Below are 18,357 nucleotides of genomic sequence, written 5' to 3'. Positions count from 1 at the left end.
AATGCACCCCATTCAGTTACTATCTGATTGAGAAAAGATCTCCAATCCCTTAAGACATTGATGTAGTCACTATATTACTTGGAAGACATATATACATTAGTGTTCAGTTTAAGCAGGTACTAAAGTATAATCAAAGATGCGTTTAAAGCGACCCTTAGTAACTCTGCTGAACAGAACCAGCTAAGGTGGAAAAATGTGCCAAAAATGTATTAGTTGTGAACTCAACAATTTTTTTCTTCTGCTGGTGAAAGAAAGTTATAAGAAGCATTCCTCACTGCATGAACACAGTAAACATCTTAATGATGTTATGGTTCTGAATGATCCAGCTCATTCCCTGCTCCGTCTCAGCTGCCTTTGTAAACGTGGCCTCTTCAGACAGACAGTGCAAACTTTTGAAAGCCTTGTGTGAGTCTCCCTTCCCTGCCTCTCTGAGCTGAACCAACTTTCTATCTCCTTGGTTTTGCTGTCTCACCTTGTCCTTGTCAGACTACTCATCAACCTCTTCTTTCTGGACAGTGACCACGTTTATGAACCATGACCAATGCCACTTACCCAGCCCATGGATTATTCTCTCTAAAACTGCATGCTTGTTTATGTTTTATTTTTTGGCTCTTGCCCATTCCATAGATTCCACTCTGATCTCAACAAATCCAATCAAAGCTGGTGTATGCTTGCAAGAATCCACCTGTTATGACATAATGACACCCTTGCTGCCTTTTGGATTCCCATGGAGCACAAATAACCTTTGTTCAGAACCAGTGCCCCAACCTAGACATGAATCACTGGGACACAGGGAGGGCAGACTGAAACTGAACAGTTTGGTGGCTTTATTTCTAACTTTTCAGTTGACCTTTGAATTTTCAGGAGCCTCTACCTCCTTTTTCTTTCTTCCAGGTGTTCCTGGTGGTGCTCTCTGCTGTTTTCTGCTTCTCACAAGAGTCTTTTACGATAAAACTTTTTACGTTCACTTTGTGTCTGACTGAAAGTTGTCGGCCGTCGGTCTGAATCTTTACAGATGAAGGTGCTCTAGTCTGATTCCAAAAAAGCTACATGCAAAATAGTTTATGGATATTTATTTAAATTTATATACAGAGAAAGGTAACGGATGTGGAGTGTGATTATTTATTTAATTCCTGAAAAGTATCAAGTATTTCAAGTATTATTCTATATATAGCTGATGAAGCCTCTCTAAACTTTCAACTTCATATAATAAGAACCTTCCTTTCGAGCATATTTGGTACTTGTGTGTGTCAGTGTATCTTTCATACCTGTTTTTTACATACGTACGAATTTCTTTATTTTTGCATTTTCTAATGAATATTTCATAATTGCTCCTCCAGTGTGAAGCAAAATTCCTCTTCTTAACTCTTTTTTTTTTTTTTTTTTACACTGCATTAATGCAATGCTGTTTACTTTGAAAATCATCTTAGAAATAAAATTTAAGACACACCTTTACTGAATTTGGAGCATTTGTATTTGTACAAACAAATTTCTACCAGGTTGTTCAACAAAATGGTTTTCAGCAATCAGTTTTCTATAAACACATTTGTTGTAGAAAGCGTACACAGTAAAGACAGCATGACAAAGCATAAAGTTTGCAGGGAGCATGTTCAAGTGATTCAACAGGTTTTTTTTTTCCCTCCACCTCTATTTTTGCAGGATCAAATGCATGCCTATCTCCAGCTAAACAGAGCTCTTAGTTTCTCTTCCTCCCCTCCCTCCACTCGTGAGGCATTGTAACCAAGCAGGCCAATCACAGGGCTGCACAGTACTTAAATACAGCCTCCGATTATCTGTTTTTTGCAGAGGAGCACAAACACCTCCTGCATCACTCTGCTCTCCTCAGACATCCCAGCTTCCACGTATGCAAGAAGATTTTGAATAGAACCTCTCATCTTCAACCTGCTCTACCAAAATGTGCCTTTTCACCGTTGCCCTGCTGTTTGTTGCACTGGGTGAGTCACTTTTTTAAAACCTTTTGCAAACAAGCCACAGTGGTAATTAAAAGACCAAACACTATTTACTATAGGAGTTTTAAATCATGTGGGGTTGACAGGGGTCTGTTGTGATTTTCACAGCTGTTTTCACAGAGGAATTTTTTTATATGCTTATCTCTGAACAGCACGTGTTCAGTGACTTTTGGGTACTGTGTAGGTTTATTTGTAATGTTTAACTTACTCTGAGAGCCATGTGTCTGTTGCTTAATCCTCTCGGTTTGCTCCCTGAAGCTCAAATCATACTACTACCTGGAAACTCTGATGCATCCACTTTAAGGGTAAAGATCCTTCACTTTGAGTTAAATAGTAAACAGAACCATGGGTGGCTGTGTGGAAATAGCATTTCCATTGTTAAATATTACTCTTAATCTTCTGCAGGCTGATTGATCTCAGAGAAACCAAATAATCCAGGTTTAAGGTGTAAATTAAAGGAGAAAAATAAACTTTGAAAGTTTAGACAACTTGTTCAGCCAAACAACTTAATCTGTATGATTTATTCTGATACATATCATAAAAAGTATTAACAAAGTTTCATCTTCATAGAAAATAAGTACTTGCTTAACAAAGTGGTATATTTTGTGTAAGACCCACTGCACTGTTAATGAAGGCACCAATCATTTTCCACCCTGTAAGCTTACAGTGACATCATCATGAGCTCAAAACAGCTTTTCTCACGTCTAAACATGAGTGTGTGTTTGTGTGCTTTTTTCAAACAAGCTAAGAAAAAGAGAAGACTTTCGTAAACAGAAAATTAAGTTTTAAACTAAATCAGGATTTGAAAAACTCTGGCTTATGTTTAGATTTTTTTTGTTTATCCATCATTCCAACCCTCTGTGATGATTAAAAATTTTTATTTATCCATCTCACAGATTTCTTGCTATTTTCTATCCCTTTTCTAGTGGTAGTGGGTTTGGCCTTGGAAGTCTTAGTTCAATGAATATCATTGTCAATCTGTCTCTTTCTGATTGTATAAAAGGGTTTCTACAGGGTAGTAAAAGGTAGTAAACTGAATGAACTCAAATTAAGGCCAATGAACGGTAATAAAATATAGCAAACAGAATTCAACTTGGTAGTAAAATGTTTTATATTTTTTCACATTTCCCTTTATGCAGATTTTTTATTTGAATTTCATTTAACTTTAATGTCTGGATAAAAATTATAACTATATACGACAGGGCCTGAGCTGTATTTGATAGACTCAATTGTTCCTGCTGGCTGATCTGCTTTGCTGAGTGTTGGAGCCAACTAATATGTTGAAGGTAGAGTCAACATGGAGAATCTAAGCTTTTACAACTTTGGCTTACTGTAAAACTTAAAAAAGGAAGTTAAACTAAAGTGATTTGAGGAAACCAATGGCCTAAACCGTTTATTAACTCAGACTACCGGTATGTCATTTTTATTTTTTTAAATTACCTTAATTACATATAAGTTTGTTAAGTAACGTAGTTAACATTTGAATTTTCTGTTTTATTCAGTAATTCTGAATTAGTAAAGTTTTTACAAAACAATGCTTTTTAACTGCTCAGATTCATTAATTACTTTTACTATTAACCATCGACGTTTTATAAGCAGCGGACTCATTTTAGGGAGGCCTACTTTGTTTTTGGAGCTACACAGAGACGTGCAACTGCAACCTCAGGTTCAGACCTTTCTGACACCAACTTCAGAGCTCAGTGCTAAGGTTCTCTGGTATCTAAAAACTGCTGCCAAGCATCACTTGTACTCCTTAAATTAGAGCATCGGGGGTTCTACCAAACCTTGTTCACAGAGTCTGACATTGCTAAATGATTTGCATGCATTAGAAGGTCTTAGTCAAGACATATGCTTGATTTTGTATTGGTTTTAATAAATATAGTAGAGACAGTAAAATAGGTAGTAAACTCAACACTGGGATTCCTGTATTAACAACATTAAATTATTCACAGTGTCATTACCCAGAACAAGTTAGATCTGAAGTGTTCCAGATATTCTTGTGGGTGCTTACCCAACCTCTGGGAGGATTTGATAATAATGTTGGCAGGGCAGCCTCTATTATGAGGTTAATCATTCTTTTAATTTTTTTTTCCATTCATTTATAATGGTTCTCAGTGTGGTTCAGTGGAGTCCCAAATCCTCTTAAATACTCTAAAGTATTTAAGGATCGATAGATGTCTTTCTTTTTTTCCTCATCTAATAATATAATACAACAAAATAATGGACTTCAGGTTCTGTTTTTAATTCTTGCTGTATGGTTCTAGGAGAAATTAGGCTTAAGCATTAAAATATAGGCAAGACAAGTAATTACATGAATTAAAAAGTGAAATAGAAAGAAAATAAAAGCAGACTATAGACATGATAAAAGTTGGACCACAAACTTAATCTAATGATATACCACAAATATAAGGTCAATCACTGTGAATTGATGGCGAGTTAATTAGCTGGACACCTTTTATAGTTTTAAATCAATTTTTTAGTACAGGTTAAATGTTTCTGGTTACTTAGAATTTTTTTTATATTCTGTATCTTAGATATTGGCTATTATGATTTATATGTATTTATTTACCAGGGGTGCAAACTCAAAAGCATGAGCATGTATAATTGTATTTTTTTTATATGTTAAAACATTTTGTACTCCTTTTAAATATTCAGTAAATTCTGTTGACTGCTGAAAAACTTCATCTAGTCTGCATGACTTTAGACATTCATAATTAAATGCACGATTTGAATAAACTTTGGATCAAAAATTTTACAAATATTTGCATTTAAATTGAGCTCTTTGATTTTTTTAAAATGCTTTGAAGTGACATTTGATTTTAATTTATCTTATCTAAATAAACTCAGTAAAAGTGAATCACATACAGTTATATAAGAACTTTAGTATAGTCCCCACTGTTCACTTTCACATTCTTTGCAGCATTTGTGACTTTAATTCAATAAAGATTGCTTTTCAATGTGAACTTGCTTTAAATTAATTCACAGTTCCAACTTTTGTTGAGTTTTGAAATTGGTGTTTAAATGACTAAAAACAGCTAAACATAAACTGATCAAAATTGCATCTGTCACTGCATAAATAATTGCAAAGTCAATCAACAGGTTGAACCAATATCATTCTTTGGGCGGTCCTCTGGTTCTGTACCTTTCACTTAAAAGGGTTGCTGTAAGACCTTTTAAAGGCTACACAAACATTCTGCTACTAAAGAATATTTTTTGTTAACAGAGTTTAAGTTTTATCAACAACCTTTTAGTATGTTTGAAAAGAAATATATTTTCTGGTTCAGAAAATAGTTGTAACCCAACCCTCAGCTTATGCAACACAGATGAAGAAACTTGAAGTTCATTTTCAAAGAGATACTAAAAACAACACCACCTAAAAGGAACTTCTCATTATAGAGATGTTTGGAGATTTAGAAATTTTCAGAGTAAAATATTTCAAGGAAAGTAAGCAAACAGAGTTTAATTTATGTATAATAATATTCATCATCATTTGAAAATCACTCATTTACAAACGCTATATAAACCAGGTGAAAGGTAGATAAGACAAAGGTTGGCCTAACAGGAATCAAGAGTCAATTTAAAAAGATGAGTTTTTAAAAGAGGCTTAAGGTCATTTAAAGTTCAGGCACACAAAGATGCAGGCCCATATACAGCCTGTTTCCTTAACTTTCTGAAATCCCTCCTCAGGTCAGCACTCAGTCTCCATCCCTTCCCTTATTGCTTAACAGGGTTAGCAAACTCTCTAGCCGACCGGAGTCTGAGTCACATCATGTCAGCAATAAAAAATATTTCTGGGGGAGAGAGGCTGAGCATCTCTAAGCAAATGCAGCAAAATATGCATGCATTAAGTGCAAGAAGTGCAGCAAACTGCCTGCATTAGAAGCTGAAAAGAGAACAGAGGCTGAGCAGGCTGTTAGGTGATAAACAGCAGATGAGGAGAAGGATGTCTGAATAAATCCTTACTGGCTGGTAAGAATTAGCTAAAGATGTTATAATTAGCAGACTGAAAAAATAACTAAAAAATATATAGATATTTTGACAGCAAGGAATATTTTCACTAGTACAGAAGCATTGGGGATAGGGATTGGGTACTGACACACCAGAGAACATCTTCCTGATATGAGAAGACTTGTCAATATTAGGTCTAATATGATGCAACATAGGAAGGGTGGCGGACTACAGGGTGGAGGGTCCTTTGATTGACTTTTTTTTATTTTACAATGATGACAAGAGGTACAGTATAGTAGACAACAATTAACTAAGAGTTACTACACATAAACATAGTTTAATCTAATAAAAGTAGAAATTGTCATACTCAATATTAAGAGATGGTCAGAATAAAAGGCTGCTCAAAGTGGCCAAACACATATGGATAAAAGGTTTAAATAACTTGTTTAAAAAAATAAAATAAATGTTTACACAATCAGGTAGAAAACATACTTTGACCCCTAAAGCTGCTACAGAAAAACAACAAAAGGCAAAGCATAGAGAAGTTGCTGGGACAGGATGAGATTTTTTTAATGTGGGAGTGGGATGGGGCAGGAGTGAGAATCCGCTCCCGCATCAACCTCTACTTCAAAACCTGCAAATGAAAAAGCTCTATTCATGTAATAGAGTCATATTTTTTTTTGTTAACAGAACCAAATTAAACAGCTGACTTAAAATGTCTTAAAATTGTAACTATTAAAATTAATATGTTATCATATCCTAAGCTGAAGCAAAAAATAAAAAATAAAAAAATTCCCCCAAAATTGGGTTAGTAGATAATTTGATATTTGTAGGACTGTTATAATTTTCAGTTGTTAACTGGTTCCCTTTTCATTTTTGTCTTTTCAGATTTTGTTTCCTGTGCTAAGTTTGTGGCACCTTTAAACATGGAAGGAGTATTGGGTCAAGTGGAGTTTGACTCTGACAACCAGATGGCTAATGTAAATGTGTCTGGTGTAGGATCCTGCCCTGCCATAAATATTTCCCTCACCGTGTTCCCTGTTATGTATGGCCATTTTAGTCAGCCCTGCTCTGAGGCCAACATTGGAGGCAGTGTCTTCACATTCACTGCTGATCCTTCCTCAGATTCCCCCATCAACATATCAAGTGTCTTTGAAAGAATATCAAATTTGGATGACTATTCGCTATTGTTGCAGACATGCAACGGCACCAAAGTATGCACGGTTATAAGTCAAGGACAGACATCATTGACTCGCCAGGCCAGGTTCACCGAATCTGTTGCTGGCAACATCTACATACGTGCTAATCAGGGAAATACCAACACTCGGCTTCTAGCAGACCTGGTAACCGTTGGTCGAGTGAATGCACCAGTGACCAATATCACAATTTTGGGATCTACAAATCCAGCAGCTACATGCAGTGAACTGCTTGGAAACGTAGATCCTGCCACTTTAATCAGTATAGGTGTTGTGAAAATTGGAAACCCTTTGAATCCTCAGAAATCTCGCCTGGACCTTAACACCTACACAGCATACACTTATCTTCTCCTCCAGTTTGGGTCCAGTTACAAATGTGCTCAGGTATACACCGTGTTAGAGAAAGAGGTGAGAGCAGTTATGAACATGGGAGGTATCATGGGATATTTCAACTTTCGTCAAGCTTCACCTTTTGATACGACTCAGTTCAGCTTAAATCTGACAAACTTAAGGGAACTAGTTGGCCCCTACCACGTCCATGATTTCCCTGTCCCTTCAGTCAGGTCAAGCCAGTGCTCTAATGACAATGTGGGTGGTCATTGGAATCCATTTAAGGTTGACACTACTCTCTCAACGTACCCCTCGGGGCCTGGGTCAACTCATGACATGTATGAGATTGGTGACCTGAGTCGAAAACATATGTCTCTTAAAGACAAAAACGCTTCGGCGGGGACATTCACTGACTTCAACCTTCCTCTCTTTGGACAGAACAGCATTGTGGGTCGCTCAGTTGTGATTCACGAGGTTGATGGTACCAGGTATGCGTGTGCCAGCATTGGCTATCCTGGGGAGGTGGTGGTAGGCAGTGCCACATTTCAGACCCCTGTGGTTGGAAAGATCACATTTACCCAGTTGGTGAACAATCCCCTGTCAGATGTTTCTATCTTCATGGATTTGTCGTACGGAGATCCTACAACAACACCAACCAAAAACCATAATTGGCATGTTCACATATTCCCTATTAGCACAGAGAGAGATGATGATGAAGGGCGGTGCAGCTCAACAAGTGGTCACTGGAATCCTTTTAACATCAACACAACTGATAGCAGCTACACACTTCATTGCAATCCATCCTGTCCCCTTTGTTGTGAGGTCGGAGACCTTGCTAATAAACACAGCACCATTGATCTTGACACCAATGTAGGACAAGTGAACTCCAAGCACTTTTTCACCGATGTTACTTCCTGGTTAACCATGTCAGGCATAATTGATCGTTCTGTGGTCATCCATGAAGCACAAAGAGGAGGCCCGAGAATTGCATGTGCTAATGTTACCATGGTGCGGGTCCCTGAAGCAAGTGTGGGCAGTTGGTTTGGCCCCGGTTCATCCGGTGGCCAAATAAAATTTTCTCAAGCTGTCCCACAAGGCCCCACAGTAATCAACGTGTCCTTAAGTAACCTGCAGTCCTTAGCTGGAGGGTACCATGTCCATATCTTGCCAATTGTAGCTGGTAGACCTGATCCTTGCTCAGATGCAAACATCCTGGGTCACTTTAACCCATTTAACTGGGACATAACCACTTCACCTCCACCTGGAACCGGCACTGTGGACCAGTATGAACTAGGGGACATTAGTGGAAAGTTTGGGATGCTTACAGACCAAAATGACTATGAAGCTGTCTTCAGGGACCCAAACATGCCTCTAACTGGACCTTACAGCATTGTGGGAAGATCTGTTGTAGTCCACTACAGAAATGGATCAAGGTGAGAAACAACAAAAAATGTTTGTTTATAACAATAAAGAGGAAGAACAAGATAGGATATGAGAATGAAAGACAGAGGTCAATCAAATGTTTGAAATAATGCCACAGGTTCCTTCATCTTAAGAAGAACTGCGTAGTAACGTTTTCACCCTATGGTGTAACCATTCTTATGCATAAGATTAATGCTTAAAAGTTCCTCCAACATAGAGGAAGTACTTGGCCTCCAGAAAGCATTTTATTAATTAAATAAGAATTGGTAAAATGGCAAACAAGGTTGAAAGAAAGCACCATATCTTTGCAGATGAAACAGAATAACAGGATTTACTATTGTCATAGAACATAGTAGTCAATCATGCCAATCTTTTGAGGGTAGTTGTATACGTAAATTCTCCTGAGTGTTTTGTGTTAGAATATTCTGTATACTATAAGGCTGCTAAATAGAATATTGTGAAAAATGAATCTTTAGGGCAGGGTTGCCTAGGTTCGGTCCTTTAGAGCTGCCATCCTGCAACTTTTGGATCCATCTCTTCTAAAACACTCCTGAATCTAAAAGAGGAATTCCCTCAGAAGGTAATTCAGCTCAGCAGAGGAATGGTAATGAGCCACTCTTTTAAATCATCAGAGAAGGGATGCATCTAAAACTTTCAAGATAGTAGCTCTTGAGAACTGGACCTTGGCGGTCCTTTTGTAGGGTGCTTTGTAATCTGTCTCATAATGCCTGTCTCAAGAGAGATCTGTTTATTTTCTCTTCAGAATGAGGTGTGCAGATGTCTCCGCAGACAGAAATCCAAGAGGACAATGGACTTTGGCCAGTGCTACATTTAATGGAACAGTGACTGGGACAATCAAACTGGTAAAAACCACAAAACCATGCAAACCATTACTGCATAGGTTTTTATTTGTTGCTTCAACAAAAGGAAGAAAATGTGCTAGCTGCAGCTAAGACAGCTAAGGATCTTAGAGATGGGACTTACTCAGTGTAGCCTCAGTGTGTGCCCACACCCTGGAATTTTCTGACTCCTAAACCCAAACCACAGCATTATGTCCTCTCATGTTGCAAACCTAAAACACTTAAAACTGTAATTATTAAACTATTATGTCAAATGAATTAGCATTTCAATTGCATAGAGAAAAATGATGAAATATGACTATAGTGTTTCCTTAAAGTCACCAAGGAAGGTGTCTATTTAACAGCATGGAGAATTTTAAAACCTGATCATAGAAAGCATTGATAAGGGACGCTGTGAGAGTTTGGTAAACCAGGGAGGAAACCTTAGCTTAGCTTAGCATATATCTGCTGGTTAACTGCAAATGTGTTTTCGCTGAACTATGAGGCTCGCCGTGGTATCAGCTGTTTCTGTCAGCTGCCATCCAGAGGCCCCATACTGAGTCCTGCACTAAACCTATTTCAAGGAGGGAACATCAACATGAGCTTATTTTGTTCTGACAAAATAATTTGAGGAATGTCTAAACAGTTTAAAAGAAGAAACCATTCACACATCAAATGGATCTTTCTGTCTCAGTCTCTGTACTGAGCTAACATAACTGGACATCAACCTTCCTGTATGTCTGCTAATATCACACACCTTTGGTTTTGCTCTCTTTAAGCAACAGCAGATGTTCCCTGATGGGAGTTACGGTGATGTTACACTGCTAGTGGATCTTAAATCGCTTGAAAGTCGAAATGTAAGTACATTTTTATACAGTGAGAAACTCTCTTTTTCAAAAGTCAAAGCAAATATCCCAAATCAAAAGTACTTTTATACTAGTTGCTGTTTCTAAAATTACTTGCAATGCTTGTATGTGCAAACATTTAGTCTGCACTGCAAATCTCATCTTAAGCTGAAAGTTTTGTAAAGATTTAGATTTTTTATTTTATTTTCATCTTTGGAAATGTCAAAATTCTATGATAGGAAAAAAAACTAACAATTAGCTACATTGTTGGAGGATTTTAATCAGGTGTTTGTCTACTTTCTCTAATTATAATTTTTTCTCTCCTTACAACCATTAATTCAACTATAAAATGAAGCAGAAACATTTCTGGCATTTTAAATCTTACAGACTGCTGCGGCCTCCCTATTCATAGCAAGCAATCGTGTGAATTCCACGAGTGACCTGTGTGACAGAGTTGGAGACACATTCAATCCCTTCAACATGAAACTAATGGTGAGGCTGGTGCTGCTGAACAGAAATACATCATCCGATAAGATATATTCATATTCAGACCGAGGAAAATCTGAGGAACACATTAGCATAGAAAAAAAAAGCAGCCAACTACTAGAGTACCGACATATTACAATGTCGGCTTACTTTTCAAAATGTTTCACAAATGACATCATGCTTTCATACATTTTAAAACAAGCATTGGATACCTTCACTATTGTTGTATCACTGAAGAAAACATCTAAATGAAAAAATACTTTTAATAAACTGACAATAAAATTATACCTGGAAGTTATTTTAAAATAGCAGGTATGCCGTCTTAATCCTATATAGCTTTGCTCTTAGTGATGTAATTGTATAATCCACTTCCTCATTTCTATTCCTCTTTCAGAGCTCCAGCTGTTCCTTAGAAAACCAGTTGAGCTGTGTGGTTGGGGAAGTTTCTGCCAGGCAAGGCAACGTCAGCCTGATTGGGAGAGAAGTCTATACTGACAGCAATATCCAGCTGTCAGGAGACCACACAGGTGAGAGGGCCGGAAATGACTATCAGTCCTAAAAGGTTTAGCTGCTTGGCTGGTTTTACAGTTACATGCACCATAGAAACATTGTAACATCATCTTCCTGTAGCTTTAAATTATTTACTGAATTCAAGTATATGACATAATGTTCTGTTTAAAAACAAGTTGTTCACAGATCTCTCGTGCTTAAGAGGGGTGATAGCATCCTTGCATGTGCTGAAATCCTCCCGGATTCCCCGTCTGCAGAGCAGACCTTTCCCAATGTGAGCTCCTTCAGTCGGTGAGTGAAATAAAAAAAAAACTCTTCTTTAAATATTCATCTATTACTGCAAAAACGCCATCATTAACACTAATTCCTAAACTGCTCAAATATATTCAAATGTTCCATGTGAGAAAATGTAAAGAAAATGTAAAACTGCTGTAAGTCTATGGATTACATAACAAGTAGTATTTATGACTTATTTATTAATTTGTTTTTTGACAGACTGAATAAATACACTATTCTATACATTTGTTATTAACAGTACCTTAATTTCACTCACACATCTTAACAATCTGACCCATTTTTTATTCTCTTATTTTTTGATCAATATAGTGATAGACAGTGATGAAAATGCTTAAATCCTAATCAGAATATTTATATTTACTGCATGGTTTTTCCTAAAAACTTTTTATGAATTCTAAGTTTTCAATTGATGGAGGTTTCCACCCCTGTCTGGGTAAGCTAACTTTCACAGATCATGACAGACTATGACTCATGATTAATATCAAAACTTTCCTTTCCAAACACACCCAGATCCTAATGTAGGAAAATAAAGATTTTCTGCTGCTTTTTCACTGTTTTGCTTGACTGAGGCAAAGGCAAGCTGTTGCCATTTCCAAGAGAACTTGTTCATTAGGAATGCATTGCATTAGCAATGTTTAGGACTCCATTTTATGGATATTATTATTGCCTTCTGTTCATGGAAGTTCTGTTTTACTACATTTTTGTTGCAGTACTGAACACATCAAGCGCAACTTCAATCATCTATGTTCAGACTCATTTCTGTCTGAATGCATCACCTTAAATAAATACATTTGCATCTATTTTTCCTGATTTCATAAAAGCAAAACTGTTTTAATCAAACAAACTCATAAAGCTGAACTTCATGTAGAGGATAGGAAGTGCTGTGAAATATTGAAGCTATTGTTTCTGTGGTCAATATTCTACCAAATCAAATGACAGTTGTACTAAAGGGTATTTCAAATGTAAAACAAAAATAGATGCAGAAAAGTCCTGGGTTCAAACTATTTATCCTGCATGATCACTTTAAGTACCATAAAATGCTGAATTTTTCAATTCCTACACAAACACATCTGGCTAATACCAAACAGTGTGATATGCAATTCTGAAATTCTGTAGTGTTTATTTTTCTGCACTTCCAAGAGAACAAAATCCCCTTTCATGATCTCCAATTGAACATCTGTTGTTTCCTTCATTTCCCTCAATTAACCCAGAAACCATTTTTAGCACCAACCAGTAAGATTGGTATTTTGACATTCCATTGTTATCAGGAAGAGATGTTATTTATTTATTTTTTCCAGGTTAAAAAGGTTTCAAGGTTCAAGGAAGCATTGCGTTTTTTTAGCTTTAGTGTTTCCGTTTGCTTTAGTCTTAATGTTTGGGTTTGCATGCTTTGCTGTTAGTGACGTTTAATTCCAGAGAAAACAGCGCAAACCAGGAACTGTGTGGCAACTGGCAATATTTATATATGCAACCTTATCAGTGTTTCTATTGCAAGCCCAAGGTGGTTGAATTTTAAAAAGTTTGGTTTCCATATGTTGGTGCGCACAATTTGGCTGATCTATGAAAAAAACACCTAACATTTATGTATGTGAGAATTGAGCTGGTAGATGCAGCAGGATCTCCACCCCTGCCGTCTGTGTTTATCTTCAGTTATCTGTTCTTATTAGACTAAAAGATGTTTGTGTTTATTTATACCCAGATATGATTTCCGAAGGAGAGTCGCAGATGTTCTGGGGATGGAAATGGCGAGGATAACCATCCTGCCCGGCTCTCCCCTCTCTGCAGCAGATGGCCAGTGTCAGAGGGTCAACTTCATGGTCTCAGGTAAGGCAGAAAAATACACACCCGCTTAAAAACAATTTATGTTATACATATAAAACACTAAACAAAAATTATCTAAATAACTCAAAATGCAAAAAGACATTCCGCTTTCTCCATTCTAATTGCATAAACTTTGCTTTGCTAAAGTATTAACACCTCTTGAAAGTATTTTTCCACCATCATCAAACATTATTTATATTTACATTATTTACAAAATATCTCAACACTGATCGAATGGAAATAATATATGTTACCATAGTTTTTCAATTCTTGCTACAGAGTTTCAGTTAATTTAGGTCTGGACTTTGACTGATCCCTTTCAAAACATTAACATTCCTCAATTTTATCTTTTCTATTATAATACAATACATGCATTCTATTGCTAGATTAGCCTGTGTTTAGCTTGACTCACCAACTAGCAAGGTGTTGGTGCCCGCATCATGTTTCACAATCCAGATGTAGTACTCAGGATGAGTCAGTGTTCATTTGTCTCCACCTCTCACATGAAAAAAAAAAAGTTTTGCTTTGTTCTCGACATGCCTTGAAGAAAAACTTTAAACTTGAGGATTCTATTGAGGATTCCATATTGGGCCTCTTCCATTGGGGCTACAGTTGTGGAATGCTAACTAGTAGTTGTCTTGTCAAATTCTCCCACTATTTTCCTTTTTTTTTTCTTTTAATACTGTAAACCAGAGGTCACCAACCTGTTTTAGGTTGAAACCTAATGAGTCATAGGAAGGGCTACCAACACTGACCTATGAAATGGAGGAGTAGGCGTTCACTTAAACTTCATGCATATTTTTTTTCCTTTTCATTTCTAATTTTATTTTAGATGTTGCCATTTTGAAATCTCTTGAAATACAAGTGGAATTAAAAAAGAACAGAAACAGAATAAAATAAAATGCCATACTTAGCCCACTGTTGAATTGTGCTGTTTCAGGAGACACCGAGGGCACCCTGTGTGGTCATTGAGGGCTCCTTGGTGCCTGTGTGCACCACTTTGGTGACCCCTGCCAGAAACCTTTCTAAAAATCTACATTTCACCTGTCTGCTGTACTTTTCAGTCTTTGTGCCAATGTTTGTTTACTGATGTTCGTCACCAATCTTTTGCAGCTTCAGCAGAACTGCTATTTTTATACTGAGATAAAATCAGACTTAGCTGAACTCTGCTTAATAAATAAGGAACATCTTATGTTACTGAGAACCTTCATCAGCATCTTATGTGAGCTGTTGCCAAGTTGTTTTATTTAGGTTATTGGAATAAAGGGCATTAAAATACTAAGGTTGCCAGATTTTTAGATTTATATTTGACTTTTTAACAGTTCCCTGCTTTCGAGTAGGTTGATCACATAAAATAAAACACTGAAGTGTGCAATTGACATGTGACAAAATATTAAAGAAAAATACGATTTTGCACCTCACTGTAAAATTAATTTAAACCAAAAAAGCCAAGCTCGTAATAATGGTTTAAATAGATCTCAGATAAGTCACAATGTGATGTTATTATAGTCTTTATGAACTGCGGGAATCTTTGCAGCTCATGTTTGCAGGAGGTTAACTGTGGTCTAGTGATGTAACCACGTCAACATGTGCTGACTCAAAGCATCAAGCTGCTGTCATTTTTCACTAAGCAACCAGTCAACGACAAAAAAGTGTGTAATCTCTGAAACCTGAACTGAAAACTTTTTAGCAGCCAAAGGAAATAAAATAAATGTTTACATAAACTGCATGGAAAGTAACAATGTGAAAACATTTTAATGTGGAAATAGCAAAATTTAGGATTATGTTTCCTTATTTTAACTCGGAATGTGTGCTATTTTGTCTGAGAATTTTGTCGGTTGTTGTAGTGAATAATGGCTTCTAACACTGAACTGGACAACTTGTAAGTCCCAATATTAGGACAATGAACAATTACAGGCATTGAAGAATCTTTAGAAATTCTTAGAAAACTGTTCGGGGAACCTGACGCCGGGATCGAGTGTCTGTGCATCTCATTGTCTGTCCCGGGGGGGAACAGAGGGGTATCTGTGCAGAGGTTTAAAACAGTGTAGCACAGGAGCGGTAACTATACCCTCACAAGGGGAAAAGTTTACCAGAGTGAGAGTCATGAACCCCCCAACCCCTTTTTTTATTCTGCTCAAAAGCATTATAGAAGCACAAGTAAAAGTTGCAGGTTAGTATTCTTAACACTATAGATGTTTCCCTTTTTCATTTATAAATGATGTGAGTCTATAAGTTGCCCATATAAACATGAAGGTGGGCTTTCATCTTGCTACAGTTATTATTCATTAGAAAAATTCTGTTTTTTTTATAATTTTTGTTTTTTGTTGAAAATCTTAATAGTAATATTAACATTTTATATTACTGTGTGTTTTAAAGGGGAGGTCAGTGCGGACCTCCTTAATTCTGTCAAAGCGAGTGAGAAGATGGGGCCGTTCAAAGAGAGTGCTGAATGTGAAAGTAAGTCCTGCTTCTTATTTTCAACTTTTGCCTTCACATCTATGCGGGGGAGTATTTGGATACCTTATCAACGGATGATTCCGGGTTGTTATAAACTTCCTGGCATTTTACAGGTTCATGTCAGAGACCTTTAATAAAAAAAAAGAGGAGGAAACATTCAACAATAACTCTCATATAAACGACTCACTGGTGCAAGAATGACCTTTAATTTTATGATATCAGAAACCAGTTTTAAAAAAAACTAAACGTGTCTCATTACTGAGGTTTTGTGCAGAACTTTTATGAAAGTGAGTTGTTTGATTTTTCAGTAAGAAAAGTGTTAAAACATTATCCGAGGCTAGACCAATGAATATAGATGAGTGTAGATATAAGAGTATCACACTTTAATCTTTGTTTTACTCCTCTTAAAGTGTCAGTTTATATTTCACGCCCTGTTTGTACTTCAATAAAGTAATCTAAAGGGGTAAATCTTAGGTAATAACACTGCTCTTCTGATTGAACATAAAAAAAATATTTCAAATACTGTTAGATCCACTTGGTTTGGCTGTAATTACAAGATATTCCCTTATAATAACATACCATATTTTTGTTAAGTACCTTATATGGCAAAAAGAAGTGTTTTATAATTCAAGCTTAGATACTTTATTATTCCAGATGTTGTTTCCATTTTTGTCTGTTACACAAAGTTAAGATAACATGTACTGATCTTTATTTAACGTAACTCCTTCATTGACCTCTGATAAACCTTTTTAATGCTGCCGTTTTGAAATTGGACCATTTGAGTGAATGTTATCTGTTCTCAGGAGGTCACTGTGAATTATTCTGCTTTGATCTGGGCTGTTATCTGTTGAGAGTCTGACTAAAACAAACTGAAAGAGGAAGTAAAGTGTGGCTTAGATTATGAGGAGACAGTGATATAGATGCTGCTGGAGACTGTTCTAAAATATGAAAACTATGCATCCTGCTGTAAGTTTTTCAAAAAAACAAAAAAGACTCTAGTCTTCCTCTTTTTTATGTCTAAAATAAAATAATTATATAATTAACAATAAGAAAAAGTAACATCTAAGTAGTTTGAGTGTATAAAAGGTATTCATTTAAGGAAATCTAATCTAGGAATCCCCTCCTTACTTGATAAATAACTGCAGCTTAAGACCTTTTATTATTCTCCTATTTAACCTGTATGTTCCTGTCTGATTTCTGCAGGAAGTTCTGGAGGACAGCTGGTGTTACCAGGAATCTTCACACTCTTGCTGATGTTTGCCGCCTCCTTCCTGCTGCCATCTGCAGCATCTTCTTAGATCTGAGTCCTGGCTGTACTGTGCTATACTCAATAGGAACACATGAGTTCTCCTGATGTAAAGCTGTGAATCAGAATTGTCACTTACCAAATGTCACAGTGGTCATTGAGCAAATAATGTCCAACTTTGTACAAACTTTATGTCCAAATGAAGATCTTCCAGGTTTTTTTGTTGAAAAACATGTTAGAAATTAGTTGGTATATCTGCTTACGTCTTTTTTTTGTATAAATGTCATCTTTAGGTACTTAATGTTGTTCATCTGGGCAAGATGTAATGTTTTGTTTGTATTTTAATGTGAAATGTTGGAAAAGCTTTACATTTTTCAATAAAAATCTCAAATTGTATGTTTTCCCTCAAACTTAACGAAATAAAAAGCATAATTTGATGAGATAAAAAAGGCAGATACAAATGCAGATACAGATACAAATACTTGGAATGGAATCTAAGCATCAGAGGCCTAGTTTACACAGTGAACGAATGTTGGTAACAACAAACAACTTGTAAACTTTATTTGAGCAGTTAAGGTTTACTGAGATTACAAATCTATTTTGCAAGAGAGAAATACATTTAACAAAAAACTAAGAATCTACACATTTGTTTCTTCAAAAAGGCTCATTTTGTAAAAGTTCCATTTTATTTGAGAAGTTACTGTAATCCATCAATGGGAAGTTTTACTATGGTTGATTACCTCTGTTTCCAATCTCTGAAAGGTGATGGATGCTTTAAAATAATATTCATGGTCTTTACAGTTATTAGTTTATTTAATCCCCAGTTATACTACTGAATTTTAGTTTTAAACATATCATTGTTATTATCCTAAGCAATTTCTTATGTCAGTATTATAAGATAAAGTAAACAAAATGACTTTTATAAAATAAACATTTCAGGATTCCGTTGCTAATTTGTATCAAAGTATAGAAGCAAAAAAATAAATT

At 36.2% G+C, this 18,357-nt stretch overlaps 1 protein-coding gene across 1 annotated transcript; it reads left to right on the top strand.

Annotated features, from left to right (window-relative positions):
- The first annotated feature begins 1,809 nt into the window (after positions 1 to 1,809).
- Positions 1,810 to 17,755, top strand: LOC107083440. The gene is made up of 10 exons (XM_015372673.1): positions 1,810 to 1,955; positions 6,807 to 8,877; positions 9,630 to 9,729; positions 10,485 to 10,562; positions 10,938 to 11,042; positions 11,431 to 11,563; positions 11,723 to 11,837; positions 13,543 to 13,667; positions 16,044 to 16,124; positions 17,328 to 17,755. Exons 1-10 carry the CDS (start codon positions 1,916 to 1,918, stop codon positions 17,420 to 17,422), a joined length of 2,943 nt encoding a protein of 980 aa, XP_015228159.1. The 5' UTR covers positions 1,810 to 1,915; the 3' UTR covers positions 17,423 to 17,755.
- Positions 17,756 to 18,357: the final 602 nt, after the last annotated feature.

This window comes from Cyprinodon variegatus, unplaced genomic scaffold (assembly GCF_000732505.1).
Source record: "Cyprinodon variegatus isolate N-32 unplaced genomic scaffold, C_variegatus-1.0 Scaffold74, whole genome shotgun sequence".
NCBI classification, from domain to species: domain Eukaryota; kingdom Metazoa; phylum Chordata; class Actinopteri; order Cyprinodontiformes; family Cyprinodontidae; genus Cyprinodon; species Cyprinodon variegatus.
The sequence above is the reverse complement of the archived record's forward strand: the minus strand, read 5'-3'. Positions and strand labels throughout refer to the sequence as shown.